We start from the raw sequence: 16,745 nt of genomic DNA, 5'->3' as shown, positions 1-16,745 counted from the left end.
GGAGGTGGCCGCCCATCTACTAGGGACAGCAGAAGGATGGGAACGTTTTACTTAGTTTGAATCATATAAAATTGTGGGTGTTCAGCCATTTTGACCTATAAAAGCAGCAATTTCAATTTTAAAAATCAACAAAAGGAGTCACATCAGGCATTTTTCTTCATGACCAAATGCTACAGGAATTAAATCAATTGTAAAAGTGCGGTGCCCGGTGCCCGGCCTCCCTGGAGCCAGAGCAGCGCCTGGCGGGCAGTGGGTGCATCAGCCCCACGGGGAGGGACGGGTCTGTGGTGCAGAAACTCAGGTGTGGGGGAAGTCCGGCCCAAAGACCCTCCCTGCAGATGGCCAGACCTGGGCGAGGGTGTGGCCAGTGTGTGTTTGGTTCCCCCCGCAGGGTGTTTTGACAAAACTTGATCCAACTTGAAAAAACTGAGAGATTTCACGTAAAAATAGAAATTTACATCTTTCCTTGAAAAGTGAGCATATCAGCCACACTGGCCTGTATTCCCGCTTGGCTCCCCCAGGCCAGGGCTGCCAAGCAGCCTGTGCTCACCTTCCGCTGTGGTCCCAGCCCCTGCACGGGCCTCAGAGGTGGGCCGGTTTGCACAGAGGTGATTGTTTTTGGAGCAAACATTCTTCTGCATTCATGCCTCTACCACAAAGGTGAAAACAGATGGACCAAGGGGGCCACTGGCTTCCGAAAAATGGGGAAACTTCTTTGTGGAAGTAAAGATCATTCCTATGAGATGAGTGGTTCGGCCAGGTGAGGTGAGTCTGGGTCACAGGACGGTGTGTCCCGGGCCTGCTGACCAGTCCCGCGCTCGGAGCAGGGCCCTCCTCTCTGACAGGGTCTGGGCTCCTCTCCACTGGCCCGGACGCCTTGCGAACCAGGGCCGGCAGTTCCGTGCAGGTGTGTCCTGGGGCCCCACACAGCTCACTCCCACTGTGGCTGAGAGCCCGGCAACTGCGCACCTGCCTAGTCTCATTTCTACCTACTTCAGCCTGTGTTAGGAAAGCATTTCTAAAACGATAGGAAGGAACCATTTTCAGGAAGGCGCAAAAAATGAGCTGAGGGCCTGCCTGATAATGCAGGTGGAGCAGGCGAGTCTGTGACAGTCTGGAGTGTAGCATCGGCTGGTCCAGGGCGCAGGCTCCCTGCGAGCAGGTGGATTCTTGCTGCACTGTGAGACTGGGGGGGGTTCCTGCCCACCTTGTTTCATGAGCATTTCCAAGTGTCCAGAGGCCACGGGCAGCAGGTCAGGCCTCCTTTAAGCATCAAGCATGGGATCCTACTGTCTACCTCCTGTTTGTCTCAGCAGGAGCGGGGCGTTTGCAGACTGGCCATTTAAAAGGTTTTACCCTTGAAGCATTAGAAGATAAACAATTTTAACAGCTTGAAATGAGAATATCTCCTTCAAGTAAGAGAAAGGAGGCCAAGTTGCTGGCGAAAATTGGATAAGGATCCTGGGCCATAGCTGTTACACAGCAGAATCTCCAAGATCTTTAAAGCTAGTAACTTAGATCATCCTTCTGCTGTTGATGGTGCTCAGAAGAGTTTTTAAATTACCTTCAAAGCTTACAGGTCATTTTTAGTAAAATTTTCAAGAGACATTTTAAAAAAATTCTCAGTGTTGGCAAGCCTTCCTTTTTTTACTTTGTTCTCTGAGGCTGGGTTTGATTTTTGGTACCAGCCAAAATCCATTTAGATGTAGCTCATCAAGTTACTGATACAATTTTGGTGCAAAGTCAAGTGTGACCATTAGTAAGGCTGATGTTGTTTACGCTGCAAGCTGATGGTGCAGAGAAAGGCCAGGAAGGACCCAAGAAGGGGGAGGTGGACAGAGGGGCTGGTCTGTGTTGTTAAGGCTCTTGTGATGAGGATGTGTTCATGCATTACTTTTGCAATTGAAAGACACACTATGCTCACATAAACTGATGCTGAAGACAGTTTCAATAACATTCTGAGCATCTGTAATCTGTAGACTCCCAAGGTAACGCATTTGAACACAGCTGGTATTGTGACAAAGGTATGCTAAAATCAGATTTTTTAATAAAATTGATAAAAAATTTCATAAACAATTTTTAGTAACCTTCTAAATAGGCATTAGCATTAATAATTTAATGGTAAAGTTTGTTTTGTTTTTACTTAGTCCTTAAAAACTGGTGTGGTTTGTTCTGGGGGGAAAAAAAGGCTCTCTAAATTACCCTAATTCTGAGAGACCCTTGCTGGGGAGGTGTACAGGGCCGTCAGAGACTGCATGGGAGGTAGCTGGGATCCGGCTCTGTTACTCCCCTACCAACTCCGAGACCGCGGGGAAGGCACTTGTCTTGTGCCCCTCACGCGTGAAAGGAGGCTCACAGTGTGTGGTTCCACGTCGCCCTGAGCTTTCTGATTCCAGGCTGCTTTCTCTTGAAGCCTGATTGCTCACTCTCCCCCACCACCAACCCCCGGAGGCATCACATTCCTCCTTTTCTGCTTGCTCTTAGGGGCCTGTAGGCCTCCCTGAGCTATTGATTGTTGTGGAAATATAAAGGATTCCCTTTCTTTTCTTCCCAGCAGAACTTCCTTCTTGATTTGTCTTTCTCTTAAGGGACATGCCCTAGATTGAGTAGAGTTGGGAGGGAAATAGTCTTGAGAAGTCTGATGATGGAATCCCAAGGAGGATAAAGGGGAAATGCTGGAGAGAAGAGTCATTGGCATCTAAGCTGTTACTGCTGTCAAGGGTGGAAAAGGGAGAACTACTAAAGCATCTGGATGGTGGAGAGGTTGCCTGGGAAAAGGGAACAAACAAGAGAAAAGTGATTTTATCAGAAGGCAAAGATGTTGCTGAATATCCAAACATCATTTTTACCTATGCTTTAAAATTCCCCCTGGGAAAGGGAGTAAAATCGATTTTCAAATATTTGAGGCCATATGATATGTTCATTCACTGGGAAGAACCCTTGGGTAGAAGCCAAAATATCCAGCAATGGCCTTGCTTTACACAAACTGACCATGTCACCTCCAGTGAGTCGTACACCCTCCTTGGGCTTCAGTTCCCTCCCATCCAAAATGAGGGAGAACTGGCTTAGATCAGAGACCTTTCAGATTGTTTCTGACCCCTCTGACCAAATGTGTAGGAAACACATTTTACATCACAATCCACAATATTCACATGCAACTGAGGCAGAACTTTCACCAAACAGTACTTAAAATGTACTCAAGATGTTTTCTGTCTGTTTTATCTCTGGAATGCTGGCTGTGACCCACCTAAATTGATTTTCCAGCTCTCTAAGAGGCTGCAGCTCACAGTTTGAAAAACACTATATTGGGTCTTTCCAGTCCCCAAATCTGATGATCCCTGCGGTCCTTTGTGTGTGGAAAGGAGAGTTTAGCAGCTGAGAGCTAAACCAAGAAAGTTCAGAGCATGGGGTGCTCTCACATGTGGTGCCCAAGGACCCAAGGCAGCAAGCAGGCTTCAGCTGCAGCTCACAGCAGAAGCCCGTGAGTCATGGTCACAGATGACTCTCTTTCAACGCTCTAAGCATTGTATCCTTCGGGTGGAAAAAGATCTAAGAGATACAGAAATAAAGATTATAAGAGTACTATGAGCAATTGTATATCAACAAATTGAATAACCCAGATGAAATGGAAAGATTCCTAGAAACACACCCTACTAAGACCAACTCATGAAGAAATAGAAAATATGAATAGATCTGTAACTAGTAAGGAGATTGAATCAATAATCAAAAACCTCCCAACAAAGAAAATTCCTAGACTAGATGGCTTCACTGGTGAATTCTACAAAACATTTAAAGAACTGACACCAGTCCTTTTCAGATTCTTCCCCAAATTGAAAAGGATGGAACACCTTCTAACTCATTTTATGAGGCCGGCATTACTCCAATACCAAAGCCCCAGACAAAGACACAACAGGAAAAGAAAAACCAAAGACCAATATCCCATATGAATACTGATGCAAAAATCCTCAACAAAATACTAGTAAACTGAATTCAGCAGCATAATAAAAGGATTATACACCATGACCAAGTGGGGTTTATTCCTGGAATACAAGGATGGTTCCACATTATGAAATCAATCAATGTAATGCACCTCATTAACAGAATGAAAGGAAAAAAACTACATGATCATCTCATCGATACAGAAAAAGTATCTGACAGAATTCAACACGCTTTCATAATAAAAACATTCAACAAACTAAGATAAAAAGAAACTACCTCAACATAATAAAGGTCATCTATGAAAAGCCCACAGCGAACATCATACTCAATGGTGAAAGACTGAAAGCTTTCCCTCTCAGATCAGGAAAAAGGCAAGGATGCAGGCATGCTTTCACCACTTCTATCTAACATAGTATTTATTGTAAGTTTTAGCTAGAGCAACAAGGCAAGAAAAGGTATTCGGTTAGAAAGGAAAAAAAGTAGAATTATCTCTCTTTGTAGATGACATGATCTTATGTGTAGAAAATCCTAAACATTCCAATTAACTAATAAACACACAAAAAGCTCCACTAGAACTAATAAATTCAGCAAAGTTGGAGGACACAAAGTCAGCCCCCTAAAATCAGTTGCATTTCTTTACACTTACAATGATCAATCCAAAAAGAAATTAAGAAAACAGTTCAATTTACAATAGTATCAAATAGAATAAAATACTTAGGAGTAAACTTAACCAAGGATATGAAGGGTTTGTACACTGACAACTATACAGTGTTGCTGAAAGAAATTAGACACAAATAAATGGAAGACATCTTGTGTTCATGGACCTGAAGACTTGATCCTGTTAAGATGTCAGTACTACCCAAAGCAATCTACAAAATCAGTGTAATCCCTGTCAAAATCCCAATGATGTTTTTCTGCAGAAATAGAAAAGCCCATCCTAAAATTCATGTGCTATCACAAGGAACCCCCATCCCCACCTACAGCCAAAATAATATTGAAAAAGAATAACAAAGTTGGAAGTTTCACACGTCTTGATTTCAAAATTTACTACAAAGCTACAATAACAAAACAGTGTGGTGCCGGCATAAAGACAAACATTTAGACCAACAGGATAGAATAGAGAGCCCAGAAATAAACTCTCCGATGTATGGTCAAATGATTTTCAACAAGGGTGCCAAGACCATTCAAGGAAAAAGGACAATCTTTTAAAAAATGGTGTTGGGAAAACTGGATATTCACTACAAAATGATGACATTGAACCCTTATCTGCTACAATATACAAAAAATTAATTCAAAATGTATCAAAACCTAAATGTAAGAACTAAAACTATTAAACTCTTAAACAATAGGGCAAAAGATTCATGACATTGGATTTGGCAATGATATCTTGGATCTGACACTAAAAGCACAAGCAACCAAAGAAAAAAATAGGTAAACTGGACTTCAAAAATTAAAAACTTTAACTTGTCAAAGGACACTATCAAGAGAGTGAAAAGGCAACTCATAGAATGGGAGAAAATATTTGCAAATCAGGTATCTGATAAGGGATTAATATCCAAAAAATATAAAGAACATTTACAACTCAGCAACAAAATAAGTGAACCTAATTTTCAAATAGGCAAAGGACCTGAGTAGGTATTTCTCCAAGGAAGATATACAGATGGCCAATAAGCACATGAGAAGAACTCAGATCACTAATTGTGATGGTTAATTTTATGTGTCAACTTGACTGAGCTAAGCAATGTGTCTATGGGAGTAATTCCGGAAGAGATTACCATTTGACTCAGTAGACGGAGTGAAGAAAATCTGCCCTCGCCAATGTGGATGAGCATGATCCAACCCCTTGAGGGCCTGAGTAAAAAAAAAAAAAAAAAAAAAAATGGAGGAAGGGCAAGTTCTTTCTTTCTCTCTTTTCTTGAGCTGGGATGTCGATTTTCTCCTGCCTTTGGACATCAGAGCTCCTGGGTTTTGGGTCTTCAGAGTCCAAGACATACCAGTGGACACCCCCCCCCACAGTTCTCAGCCCTTCGTATTCGGACTGAATTATACCACTGCCTTTTCTGGGTCTCCATCTTGCGCAGAGCAGACTGTGGGACTTCTCTGCCTCCAGAAACAGGCAGCCAATTCCTGTAATCAATCAATCAATCTCCTATTGGTTCTGTTTCTCTGGAGAACCCTGACTTAATACACTAATCATACACAAATCAAAACCATAGTGAGAGGGGCTTCCCTGGTGGCACCGTGGTTAAGAATCCACCTGCCAATGCAGGGGACACGGGTTCGAGCCCTGGGCCGGGAAGATCCCACATGCCGTGGAGCAACTAAGCCCGTCCACCACAACTACTCAGCCTGCACTCTGGAGCCCGTGAGCCACAACTACTGAAGCCCACGTGCTTAGAGCCCATGCTCCGCAACAAGAGAAGCCACCACAGTGAGAAGCCCGCAAACCGCAACGAAGAGTAGCCCCCGCCCGCCACAACTAGAGAAAGCCCGCGCTTAGCAACAAAGACCCAACTCAGCCAAAAATTAATTTTTAAAAAAAACCATAGTGAGATGCCACATCACACCCACTGGAGTGACTATTAGCAAAAAACCAGAAAATAACCAGTGTTGGCAAGGATGTGATGAAATTAGAACCGAAATGGTACCACTGCTATGGAAAACAGTAGTGGTTCCCCCCAACCCCAAATTAAACATAGAATTACCGTATGATCCAGAAATTCTACTTCTGGGTGTATCCTCAAAAGAATGAAAAGCAGAGATTCAAAGAGATATTTATACACCCCTGTTCATAGCAGCATTATTCATGACAGCCAAAAAGGGGAAACCACCAAGATATCTATGAATAACAAAATATGGTATGTACCTGAAATGGAGTATATTAGCCTTAAAAAGGAATGAGATGCTGACACAGGCTGCAACATGGATGAATCTTAAAGACATTATGCTCAGTGAAATAAGGACAGTATTGTATGATTCCACTTAGACAAGGTTCCTAGAATAGTCAGATTCATAGAGACAGAAGGTAGAATGGTGGTCACCAGGGGATGAGGGGAGGAAGGAATGGGGTGTTAGTGTTCAGTGAGTACAGCGTTTTCAGTTTGGGAAGAAGACAAATTCTGGAGATGGATGGGGGTGATGGGTGCGTGGCAACGAGGATATACTTAATGCCACAGAACTGTATGCTTTCAAATGATTAAAATAGTAAATGTTATGTATAATTTACCACAACTTTAGAAAAGACAATTTTGATTTTCCACTCACCACCCAGCCCACAGAAAGTGCCAAACAGATTTAAAAGGAAAAACTCCAGTCATTGTGTTCCAGGTCTGCAGACGACACATCTGGATCGTTGGGATCATAAAGACAAGCACTTGGAAGAGCACGTGATTTTTTTATCTTTAATGCAGACGTTTTAGTGTCAGGCAGATTCAACTTATGGGAAAATTTTCTGGCCACGCGGCTGTTTACCATTCAGAAGGGGGAAAATACAATGCAGATTCCTTGAGGGTAAAGGAACCTGAAAATGCACATCTTCAAGCCTGTGAGATCCGGAGTTGTCCTGTGTCCCTTTTTCAGAAGATGCAGATTCACTAGAGCCCCTCAGCGTGGCCCAAGGCTTTTGTGGGCCTGGATCTTGGTGGCCATGCTCCCCGGGGCACCCACAGGGGTGTCTTCAGGGCCACCAGGAACGCAAGGGCGCCGGAGGTGCTCTGTGGACGCAATGCGGCATGAGGGAACAGTTCTCACAAGCAAACAGCTACGAAAGACGCAGTGTGTATGGGCCCGCAATAGTGATACTAGCAAGATTTTGTTCCTGTTGCTCAAAACTCTGTGAGCTGCTATCTTATTTCCCAGCTTATTCCGTCGTGGTCAGAGGACCCGGCTTCCTGCGAAGGGTGGTGGGGTGGCTGGGCCCTGGTCTCGCCGGGCTGTTTCTGGTGCACCAGAAGAGGCCAACCTCATGGCCTCCCCTGCGAAGCCTGAGCTCAAGGCAGCCGCCAGCGAGCAGCTGAGTGAGCAGTAGGGGCGGCGGCCGAGCGGGTGCGTGCCCTGCGGAGGCTGTGGTGGTGCAGACCCATCCCGTGACGATGGCCCCTGAAGAGGAGGGGGTCCCTGCAGAACCACAACATTCCACCTGTGCAAGGCTTGGTGTGGATCTCTTTTAGGCACTTCTCCAGTTTTGCTAATTTCTAGGAAAATAAAGCCATTGAGAATAGTTATTGCGGTTTTCAGAAAACATGCTACTATCCCTCTTCTGGATCCCTTCCTGCCCACTTCATTTGGTGCTGTGATATCTGGTTGTCAGGCTGCGCCCTGTGTTTTAATCTGCTGTTGCCAAGGGTGGAATTCTTAGGAACAGTGGAGGATGCTCTGTGCTGTTCTCAACGCGGGAGTGACGTCGCCCTTGACGCAAAGGAGCACTGCCTAGGGCTCGGACACCTGGTTAGAGCCACTCTGTTGCCGTTACATAGTTGTATAGTCAGATCTAGGGATGCCACCTGCTCACGGCGAGGGGGGGCGTGGTGGATGCCCGCCTACAAGGAGCAGGGGAGGTCGCTTTCACTTCTTAAGACCTGGGGCTGTTTGACCTCCCAAGTCCACGGGTGGGCACTTTCAGGTCACAGGAGGCCATGATGGCAGGAGGTCGTATGTGCACATTCCTGGGAATCCAAAAATACAGGCACTTCTCTACCCACCACCCCGTTCTTCTCTTAGTAGTCACAAAAGCCCCGCAGACCCTGCTATAGCCTACAATTGGGGTTCAAAAGGGATACCACACTGAAATGCTCTGTAGACAAGTTTATGGTGTTAGAAGTGATCCTTAATCATGCCTACTGTTTGCTCATCACCTTGCTGGTCTGGCTTTTTTTTTTTTTTTTGGTTGCGCTGGGCCTTAGTTGTGGCTTGTCAGCTCCTTAGCTGCGGCATGCGAACTCTTAGCTGTGGCATGCGTGTGGGATCTAGTTCCCTGACCAGGCATTGAACCCAGGCCCCCTGCAATGGGAGCATGGAGTCTTAACCACTGCACCGCCAGGAAAGTCCCTGGCCACTTTTGAAAGATTACTAAGCAACTAGATGTCAGGTTCCACACTCCTCGTGAGCATTTGTACTGAAGAATCAATTCATAAGAAGATGCACAGAGGGCTCTTAGGTTTGGGAAACTCAGTCTGAAAGCCAGCGGTGTAGATGGGCACACCATTCAAGGCTACTGTGGGGAGACCCGAACTGTTTGACTTTCCTGCGGCCACGACTCCTCTGGGGATGCAGGTAACAAAAGGCTGGGGCTTTGTGGTTCCGGGTGTTAAACAGCCTGCGCTCAGCTGAGTGTGATCCCTTGGCTTTGGGTGCTGCTGCATGAAACTAATGATCTTCCTGTGATGTCCCCCACCCCCCAACCAGGATGGGCGCCTGTGGCCTTCAGACAGATCTGGACCTCAGCCCACCTCAGAGGTAAGGGGTTGGACACAGGTGGGGTGTGGGTGGCAGGAGATGCATAGAGGGGGATGAACAAAATTGGTGGAAGGGTTGAACGTGTCAGCACAGAAGAAGATCAAGGCCTGTGCCTGTAACTTGGTTTAAGAGGTGCGGGAGGGGTCTTCCCTAGACTCTCCCAAGGATTCTTTGTGCCTGGCCAGAGCTCCTTCCGGAAAACAGGTCGAGAATCCAGGATCTTCACTTGATGCCTTAGGCTGCTGATAATGAGGTGGTGGCTGTCGGTGTAGCTTATAAACATCACCGCTTGATTCACCCCATCTCCCAGTTTAATAGTATGATTGTAAAAATAACGGTTTTTGCCTTTAAGTTAAAAACATGGCGTGAGAGAAGTTGACAGATGGATATATATCTTTATATACATATGTCCTTCCTCTAGAAGAAAGTGAGATGGTGGAATAGATGAGAAGCTATGCAAGAGAGTACCTGGATTCTTTTGGGGGGAAAAAAGTATAATTATACTTACTTTGGAATATAAAATAGTTTTCATGTCAGTTGCTAAAAATAACTACAGGAAACTTTTATCCAGAAAGAAAAAAAGTCACTTGTTTCATATTTTTAAGTAATTGATAGGGCAACAGCTCCTATAAATAACTCATAAATTGACCCAATGTCTTGTACCTGCTCCAAGTACCATCCTGTGAAGTTACAACTTACATTTACAATGAAAATTCTTCACCCTCTATACTCCTCTGAATCACAGGAGTGGGGCCCAGAGAAGGTCACATGGTGGGCAGGCCAGGGTGGGGGTGGGGGGGCTCCTGTGTTCTCCTTGACCAGTGGGAAATGTACACAATAACTCCATTAAACCTACATTTTCAGGTAACCGCAATTATCCGTTGCTGAACCGTCCTGGGTTTGGCAAGGTGAGTGATGTAAAGTCATTAGGAACGAAAAACCTGTTTTTCTGGAATAGCCTTTACATGTGTTTTGGGGGGAAAAGTTTTCAGATGGGTGAGAACAGAAGTGAATTTCCTTGCTGCCATCACATCCGTGGTCATCACTGTGCCAAGAACATCTCCCAGGTGTTGCTCTTTTCCCTGCAGATCATGTACGCACCGCGGTCCAGGAATGGGGGGACTGCCCCAACCTTTCTCCAGAGGGATCGGTTCAGCCGCTTCCAGCCCACCTACCCCTACGTGCAGCACGAGATCGACCTTCCCCCCACCATCTCCCTGTCGGACGGGGAGGAGCCGCCTCCTTACCAGGGGCCCTGCACCCTGCAGCTCCGGGACCCCGAACAGCAGATGGAACTCAACCGAGAGTCTGTGAGGGCCCCACCCAACCGAACCATATTTGACAGCGATTTGATAGACGTGTCCGTCTACAGCGGGGGCCCACGCCCACCGAGCAGCAATTCAGGCATAAGTGCCAGCACCTGCAGCAGTAACAGGAGGATGGAGGGGCCACCCCCGGCCTACAGCGAGGTGATGGGCCACTGCCTGGGTGCCACTCTCTTCCACCCCCAGCACAGCACGCACAGGGGGAGCAGACTGCCACTCCAGCGGGACGGCCCTGGGGGGCACCAAGCTGCCCGTTCAGGGCAAGGACAGGAAGCCCGGGAACCTCATCTGACCTGCGTGCATACCTGACTTAAGAAAGGAGGAGGGAGGCGGTGGCACTGCCCCTCCGTCCCCAGCACAGCAAGTTCAGTAAAACAATGATTCCTTCCACAGGAGCCGCACGCAGGCTGAAATAGTACAAACCTCCTCCAGTCTGGCCGCAAACGGTGTTCATCTGGGGCAGTGATAGGAAAGGGCAGGTTTTGGCAAAGGGTGGGCATGAGAACACAAAGGGGTGCTTTGAAGACATTATGAAATAAAACCCACGGAGGCATCTGATTTGACTATGAAAGCAGAGGCAGCAGGGGAAGAGGCCAGAATGGCCTGTTTTACAATTAACTGAATACAGAGGAAAATGTTGTTATACATTATGGGGAAGAATCGCCAGTTTGCTTCCCACCCCCAAACTGTGGAACTTTTTTATTTTAAAAATATGATTCTAAATTCCTGTTTTGTGTGCCAAGGTATAAAGTGGAGAAGTCAGATGAATGCAAGGGGTTAATCAGTGTTGTGATGCTGTGTTTTAAAAGTTGCACTATCTTCATGTTTAAGATAATGAGGAAGCTTTACTCGAAGTTCTGTATGTTGTCTTTTCACCTGTGGATTATAATTAGGCCCCATAATCATCTCCCCCATAATCATGCAGGAAAGGGTGTTAGGGGAGGTAGCCTAACGTACACCACTTACTTACATTCACCAAGAAAGTCACCACACAGCAGTGAATGCGTCACTGAGGCACCTGGAGACTCTGGATGGAGCAGAGGAAACTCCTGCATCCCTGGTGTGTTGAGTCCCTCCAGCCTCAGGCTGCGTGTTTTACACCTGCATTTACACACCACGCAGTGCTGCCCTGGCCCTCCAGCAGTGCAGTTTCTGTGGTAATTTAGATTTTTTTCACTGTAGCATGAAATATACTCAGATAATATACTATTTTATGCAATAAATGGTTTAAAATGCAAGGTGGCTATTTTTATACTGTTGAAACACATGACTTCAGTGTGTTCCTGCGGTCTCTCCTTCCCTGGATAGTGGAGTTCAGGCCTGGATGGCTGGTCAACAAGACTCAGCAGTCGCTTCTGTGCAGCCCACCGCCCTGTTATGTGCGTGACACTGGCTGCAGATACTGTGTAGAAGCCCCTGGGACTGAGGAAGGGACCCATGTGGCCAAGTATGCGGACCAGCACCCGGGAGGAATGCAGTGCTCAGAACCAGATGCGCTCCCAGGGGTCACTAAGCCTCTGCAGTGGAGGCCAGAACTGGGCGGGGAGCAACTCAGAGCACAGGGTAAAAAGCACAACTTGCAGCTAAAATCAACTAGAAAACTAACCTTAAATATTGTAACATTCATTCTCACCTAAAGTAACTTCCTTCACAGAAGCATCTGCCTTTGCTGCACCCGGGTGGGGTGCTTCTGTGCAGCCCCTGCCTGCTCTCACAGGGACCGAGGGCTGGAGGGATGACTTGGGACCCTGACCTGCAGTTCCGGGTGTCTGCTGTTGTGGTCTCGGAGGTGGCTGCCCGGTGAGGTGCCCTCGTGCTGCTGGCAGAAAGCTCTCAAACTGCTTTCTGCTGCTCCTTTCCAAGGCTCCTCTTGGTTGGTAGGTCCCTGGGTTTTGTTTGGAGAACTGGAATCTTCATCCATTTCACACAGTAACATCCACACAAGTAGTCAATCTCTTAAAAGAAGATGGTGGTCAACAATTGTCACTCATGCTTCAGACCCTGTTGAGCAGTGTGCACGCTGAGGGCCATGGCAGGAGCTCTGGGACGGGCAGAGTCCTGGGGGCCTGACCAGAGGACACCCACCTACCCACCGTATCAGATGGCCTCGACCTCAAGCCTGTGCTTAAAGGAGGCTGGGACTCTGCGTGGCGTGAGGTTTCCCCTTGTGTTGCTGGTGAAGGTGGGAAACTGCCTGTCCTCCCCATCTTCGGGCAGATTATCGGTCAGGCGTTCCCCTTAGGTGCAGAATGAGGAGGTTGGCTGATGGTGTCATCATTCCAAACCTCACCTGCACTTCTGGTAGAGTGGGTGAACACACCCAGTAGTTCTAGCTCAAAATGGTGAGTTATGCTTAGAAACTTATAAATTCCTTAGTCACTTTGCAAGCACCTGAACATTTTGCAGATGTTCACAGTACTGGTAAAACAATTATTTAATTCAAATAACTTCAATTGTTCTTCAAAACCGAGACTGCTCCCTTTTGGCCACCCTATTAGATAATTGCCTCTAATGTAAATAGTTATTTAATGATGCAGACATATCAAACCATGACCTGAATGGTCTCTGAGGCTGGGGCTCTGTAATGAATTAGTTTAAAAGCCAAGGTCATAAATTGAATTAATAGTCAATTTCCCTTCAACACAGGAAAAAGGTAATTTAGACCTCTGTTTTTTCGAAGGTTGTGGCTGACATGGTGTGGAAAGAGGCATGACTGTGAAGCTGCAGCTTGATCAGTGGGGTCTGAGGGTCCAGGTTAGAAACCAGAGGGTTAGGGGATCAGTGAGCAGTGGGTGGGGAGCTGGGCTCCATCGTCTTAGCGACTCCCTGGATATGAACCCCAGGCACCTTGAGTCCCACTTATAGGAACACTCATGTGTCTGTTGGCTTTTTCAGCAAGGCTAGTGTTCCTCAGACACTAAGGTTGTCCTTTACTACAAAAGAGATTTTGCTGAAGAAATTGTGCATTTACTGCGCTGGCCAAAAAGTTCGTTCAGGTTTTTCCATGTTACAGAAAAACCTGAACGAACTTTCTGGCTAACCCAACACGAAGTTCTATCTGGGACCAAAATTCCGTGTTAAAAAAGCTTGACAAGCATATACCCTCTGTCCTCCGTACTACAAATACACGTGGACACACAGCTCAGACAGCAGAGGAAAATGTGCAAAACTTGGGAAGGTTTGTCATGAGGATGACACTTAAGTCCACTAATTGCAGCTGGGAGAGGAGGACACAGGGGCCAGCAGGAAGCGGGGGGCCTTCAACCCCAGCATAGGGACCTGTACTCAGATAAGCGTGTCTCCAGCTTCAAATTATCCCCCTCTTCACCTGTATTTTATCATCATTAAGAATGAGAAGGGCTCAAAGGCAAGCACTTTTCGAAAGCAGCTCAGATCTGGGAGAATCCACTCAAATCCCCGCCCTCCTCAGAACCAGTGGCTGCATCCTGACAGGTGGGCCTGGATCTTACCTCCACCTGCTCTTCTGTCCAGAGAGTCCTTGCAGTGACTGTCCAGGTCCACGAGCCCCTCCAAAGCAGCTTCCATTTGCTGCTGGCCACCAGGCTCCCACACTGGCCTGGCTGCAAGGCAGCGGCTAGGGGCTGTTCCCCAAGCCTTGTGTTTGCTGTGCCAAGGCTGCTGCTTGAGGTCTGCTGCTTAGAACAGCAACATGTTAGTGTACGGTTCATTTTTCTTAAAATTTCCAGAGCTGAGCAGTGTCTGTGAAGGAAAAACTAGGAAAGATAGTTGTGCTGGGCGCGGGGCCTTGCGGTGACAGCCCCCCACCCCCACCCCGCACCTTGATGGAGAAGCAGGGACCAGGCTCCCCTTCTGCACGGTCACCTTGGCCTTGGCGAAATGGAGATGCATTGGCAAGTCCCCCCCAGTGTAAGGACGCTGTGTCTAAAGGGGTCCAACAAAAGCAGATGAAAGACCTGCTCTCACCCCGACCACAAGTGGGTCCCAGTAGCTCACCTGAATTGTGCGAATTCCGCAGGAATCAGGATTTCAGCTTTAGCTTATTTTACTCCCCAAGTGCTGCATCTTGCACAGTTCAAGTTTATGTTCACGGCCAGGGTTAGACGGCCACTTGCTGCTCCTGCCTTCAGGCTGGTGTGCAGGGAGGGACGCCTTGTGAGCAGCGCTGTCCTCAGTGTGTGTGAGGTGCTGGGGTGAGAGCTGTACAGAGATGCAGATGGTGAAGATCCACGTCCTTTCATAGAGCTCAGCGTGGCAGTAGTTTTTAAGCAGCCAAGGTGTTTCATGTTCTAACTTCTGCAGATGCAGGAACCCAGCCCCCTTTGTTGCGCCTCACTCACAATGGTGCTTTCAGTGTCTGTCAGGCGTTCATTTGTAAGGTGCTGTATATAACTTGACTATATTACGCACATAATCCTACCCAATGGGTAGAACAAAACTTTGTTAATACTGCAATATAAGGTATAGATACCAATTTTAAGAGAAATGGCATAGAATTTGTGAATGCCTATGTGCTTTGTCCTCTTTTATAAGGAAATGTGCGAATGGATGCATACAGATAAAAGTCTATGTAGTTTATTAATAAATATCAGTATTATAACACAAGGGAAACAAGTCTGAACAAGCAAGCACAGCCTATGAACAACATATGCACAGCAATCAGAGTTGCACCTTTGCTGTGAAAACACTTAAGAAATAATTTTTTAAAATACCACAGCCTTTTGGAGCCACCAGATGCTTATTTTAATCCCTTCGATAATGTTCAGTTGGACCAGTATTAGCTATAATCAGAAAAAAATGTGGATCTTTCAACTTGCTTTATGAAAAAATATTCTGTTTCATGTTGTAGAATGAAGAGGGCAAACCCAGTGAAGAGTGCACTTTTCACTGAAATTGCAAAACTTAGGTCAGAGTGAGCACATTAGCGTGCAGCAGAGGACTGTGCAGTCCAGACGCATTTGTGACCATCTGTCTTTCTGTGCCTTTTTGACAAACGGAAGCTGTGGAACCAATGAATGAACAGTAGCATTTGCAGGAAAATAACTTAGGACAAACCAGTCCACTTGAGAAGACCCCAGTCTCAGAAAGATTTGTTATGGGTTATAATTAGCAGATTGGCAATCAGCCAGCCGAGTGAATTCTTATGTCCTGTCCCTTCCTTTTGGTGTCTCCTGGTGATTACGACCCCAGAAACAAACTAGGCTTTGCCACTGACCAGGGACCATGTCACACCCCCTGACTCAGCATCTACTTACAGCTCTGTCTTTAGTGTCTGACGGTGACCTCTGCATTTATCTTCAAATATTCTAATATTGAAAATAGAAAAATGAAGAGCCTGTGACAATGTTCATTAAAACCATGGATGAGGGGCTTCCCTGGTGGCGCAGTGGTTGAGGGTCCACCTGCCGATGCAGGGGACACGGGTTCATGCCCCGGTCCAGGAAGACCCCACATGCCACAGAGCAGCTGGGCCTGCGTGTCCACAGCCTGTGCTCCGCAACGGGAGAGGCCACAACAGTGAGAGAGGCCCGCGAACCCCCCCCCCCAAAAAAACACAAAACCGTGGATGAAATCGTGGGTGTGGGCATCCTTCCCAGTGCCATCCAGTTTCGTGAAATTCTGCCCACCTGATCCCTATTTCCAGTTTATTCTGTCATCAGAGGATGTAAATTCTAATAATTCCTTGTTTTTTATTTGTTCCGTGGTGTATGTTTTGATTTTGAGAATCACGACGGAGTCATACTCTTGTCCTCCACAAAACAATTACTGATTATCCTTAAACTGAAAACACCTCTGCAACTCTTGATGCTAATGGACCAGAGGTCAGCCCTTCTTTGATTGTGCTTTGCAAGGCCACAAGAAGATGAGGATCTGTGTTTTCTGTACCCACTGCCCCCGCTGTCTGCTCACTGCCAATGGCAGTGGCCCTGGTGGTTCAGGTCAAGGGTGGAGGCTCCTCCCTGTTAGAAAAACTCCCCCAGGCTTCATCTCTTGGGAGGACTGCTAAGCAGGAGTGTCATGTGAGGACGTTCTGGACTCAAAGGCACT

The 16,745-nt window shown here is 46.7% G+C and overlaps 2 protein-coding genes across 2 annotated transcripts in view; one reads left to right on the top strand and one right to left on the bottom strand.

Moving 5' to 3' along the window:
- Window positions 1-11,028, top strand: part of LDLRAD4 (low density lipoprotein receptor class A domain containing 4) — a 306,285-nt gene extending 295,257 nt beyond the window's left edge. Inside the window, 3 exon segments of the mRNA XM_060028604.1 lie at window positions 9,343-9,393; window positions 10,482-10,949; window positions 10,951-11,028. Coding sequence (XP_059884587.1) covers window positions 9,343-9,393; window positions 10,482-10,949; window positions 10,951-11,010 — 579 coding nt within the window. The 3' untranslated portion in view covers window positions 11,011-11,028.
- Window positions 11,029-14,814: 3,786 nt separating this feature from the next.
- The window catches only part of FAM210A (family with sequence similarity 210 member A), a 45,889-nt gene continuing 43,958 nt past the window's right edge, over window positions 14,815-16,745 (bottom strand). Inside the window, exon 5 of the mRNA XM_060028597.1 lies at window positions 14,815-14,897. The gene's annotated coding sequence lies outside the window, so the exon portion shown is untranslated. The remainder of the gene's footprint in view (window positions 14,898-16,745) is intronic.

Source organism: Delphinus delphis, chromosome 13, assembly GCF_949987515.2.
Source record: "Delphinus delphis chromosome 13, mDelDel1.2, whole genome shotgun sequence".
NCBI lineage: Eukaryota > Metazoa > Chordata > Mammalia > Artiodactyla > Delphinidae > Delphinus > Delphinus delphis.
The sequence above is the reverse complement of the archived record's forward strand: the minus strand, read 5'-3'. Positions and strand labels throughout refer to the sequence as shown.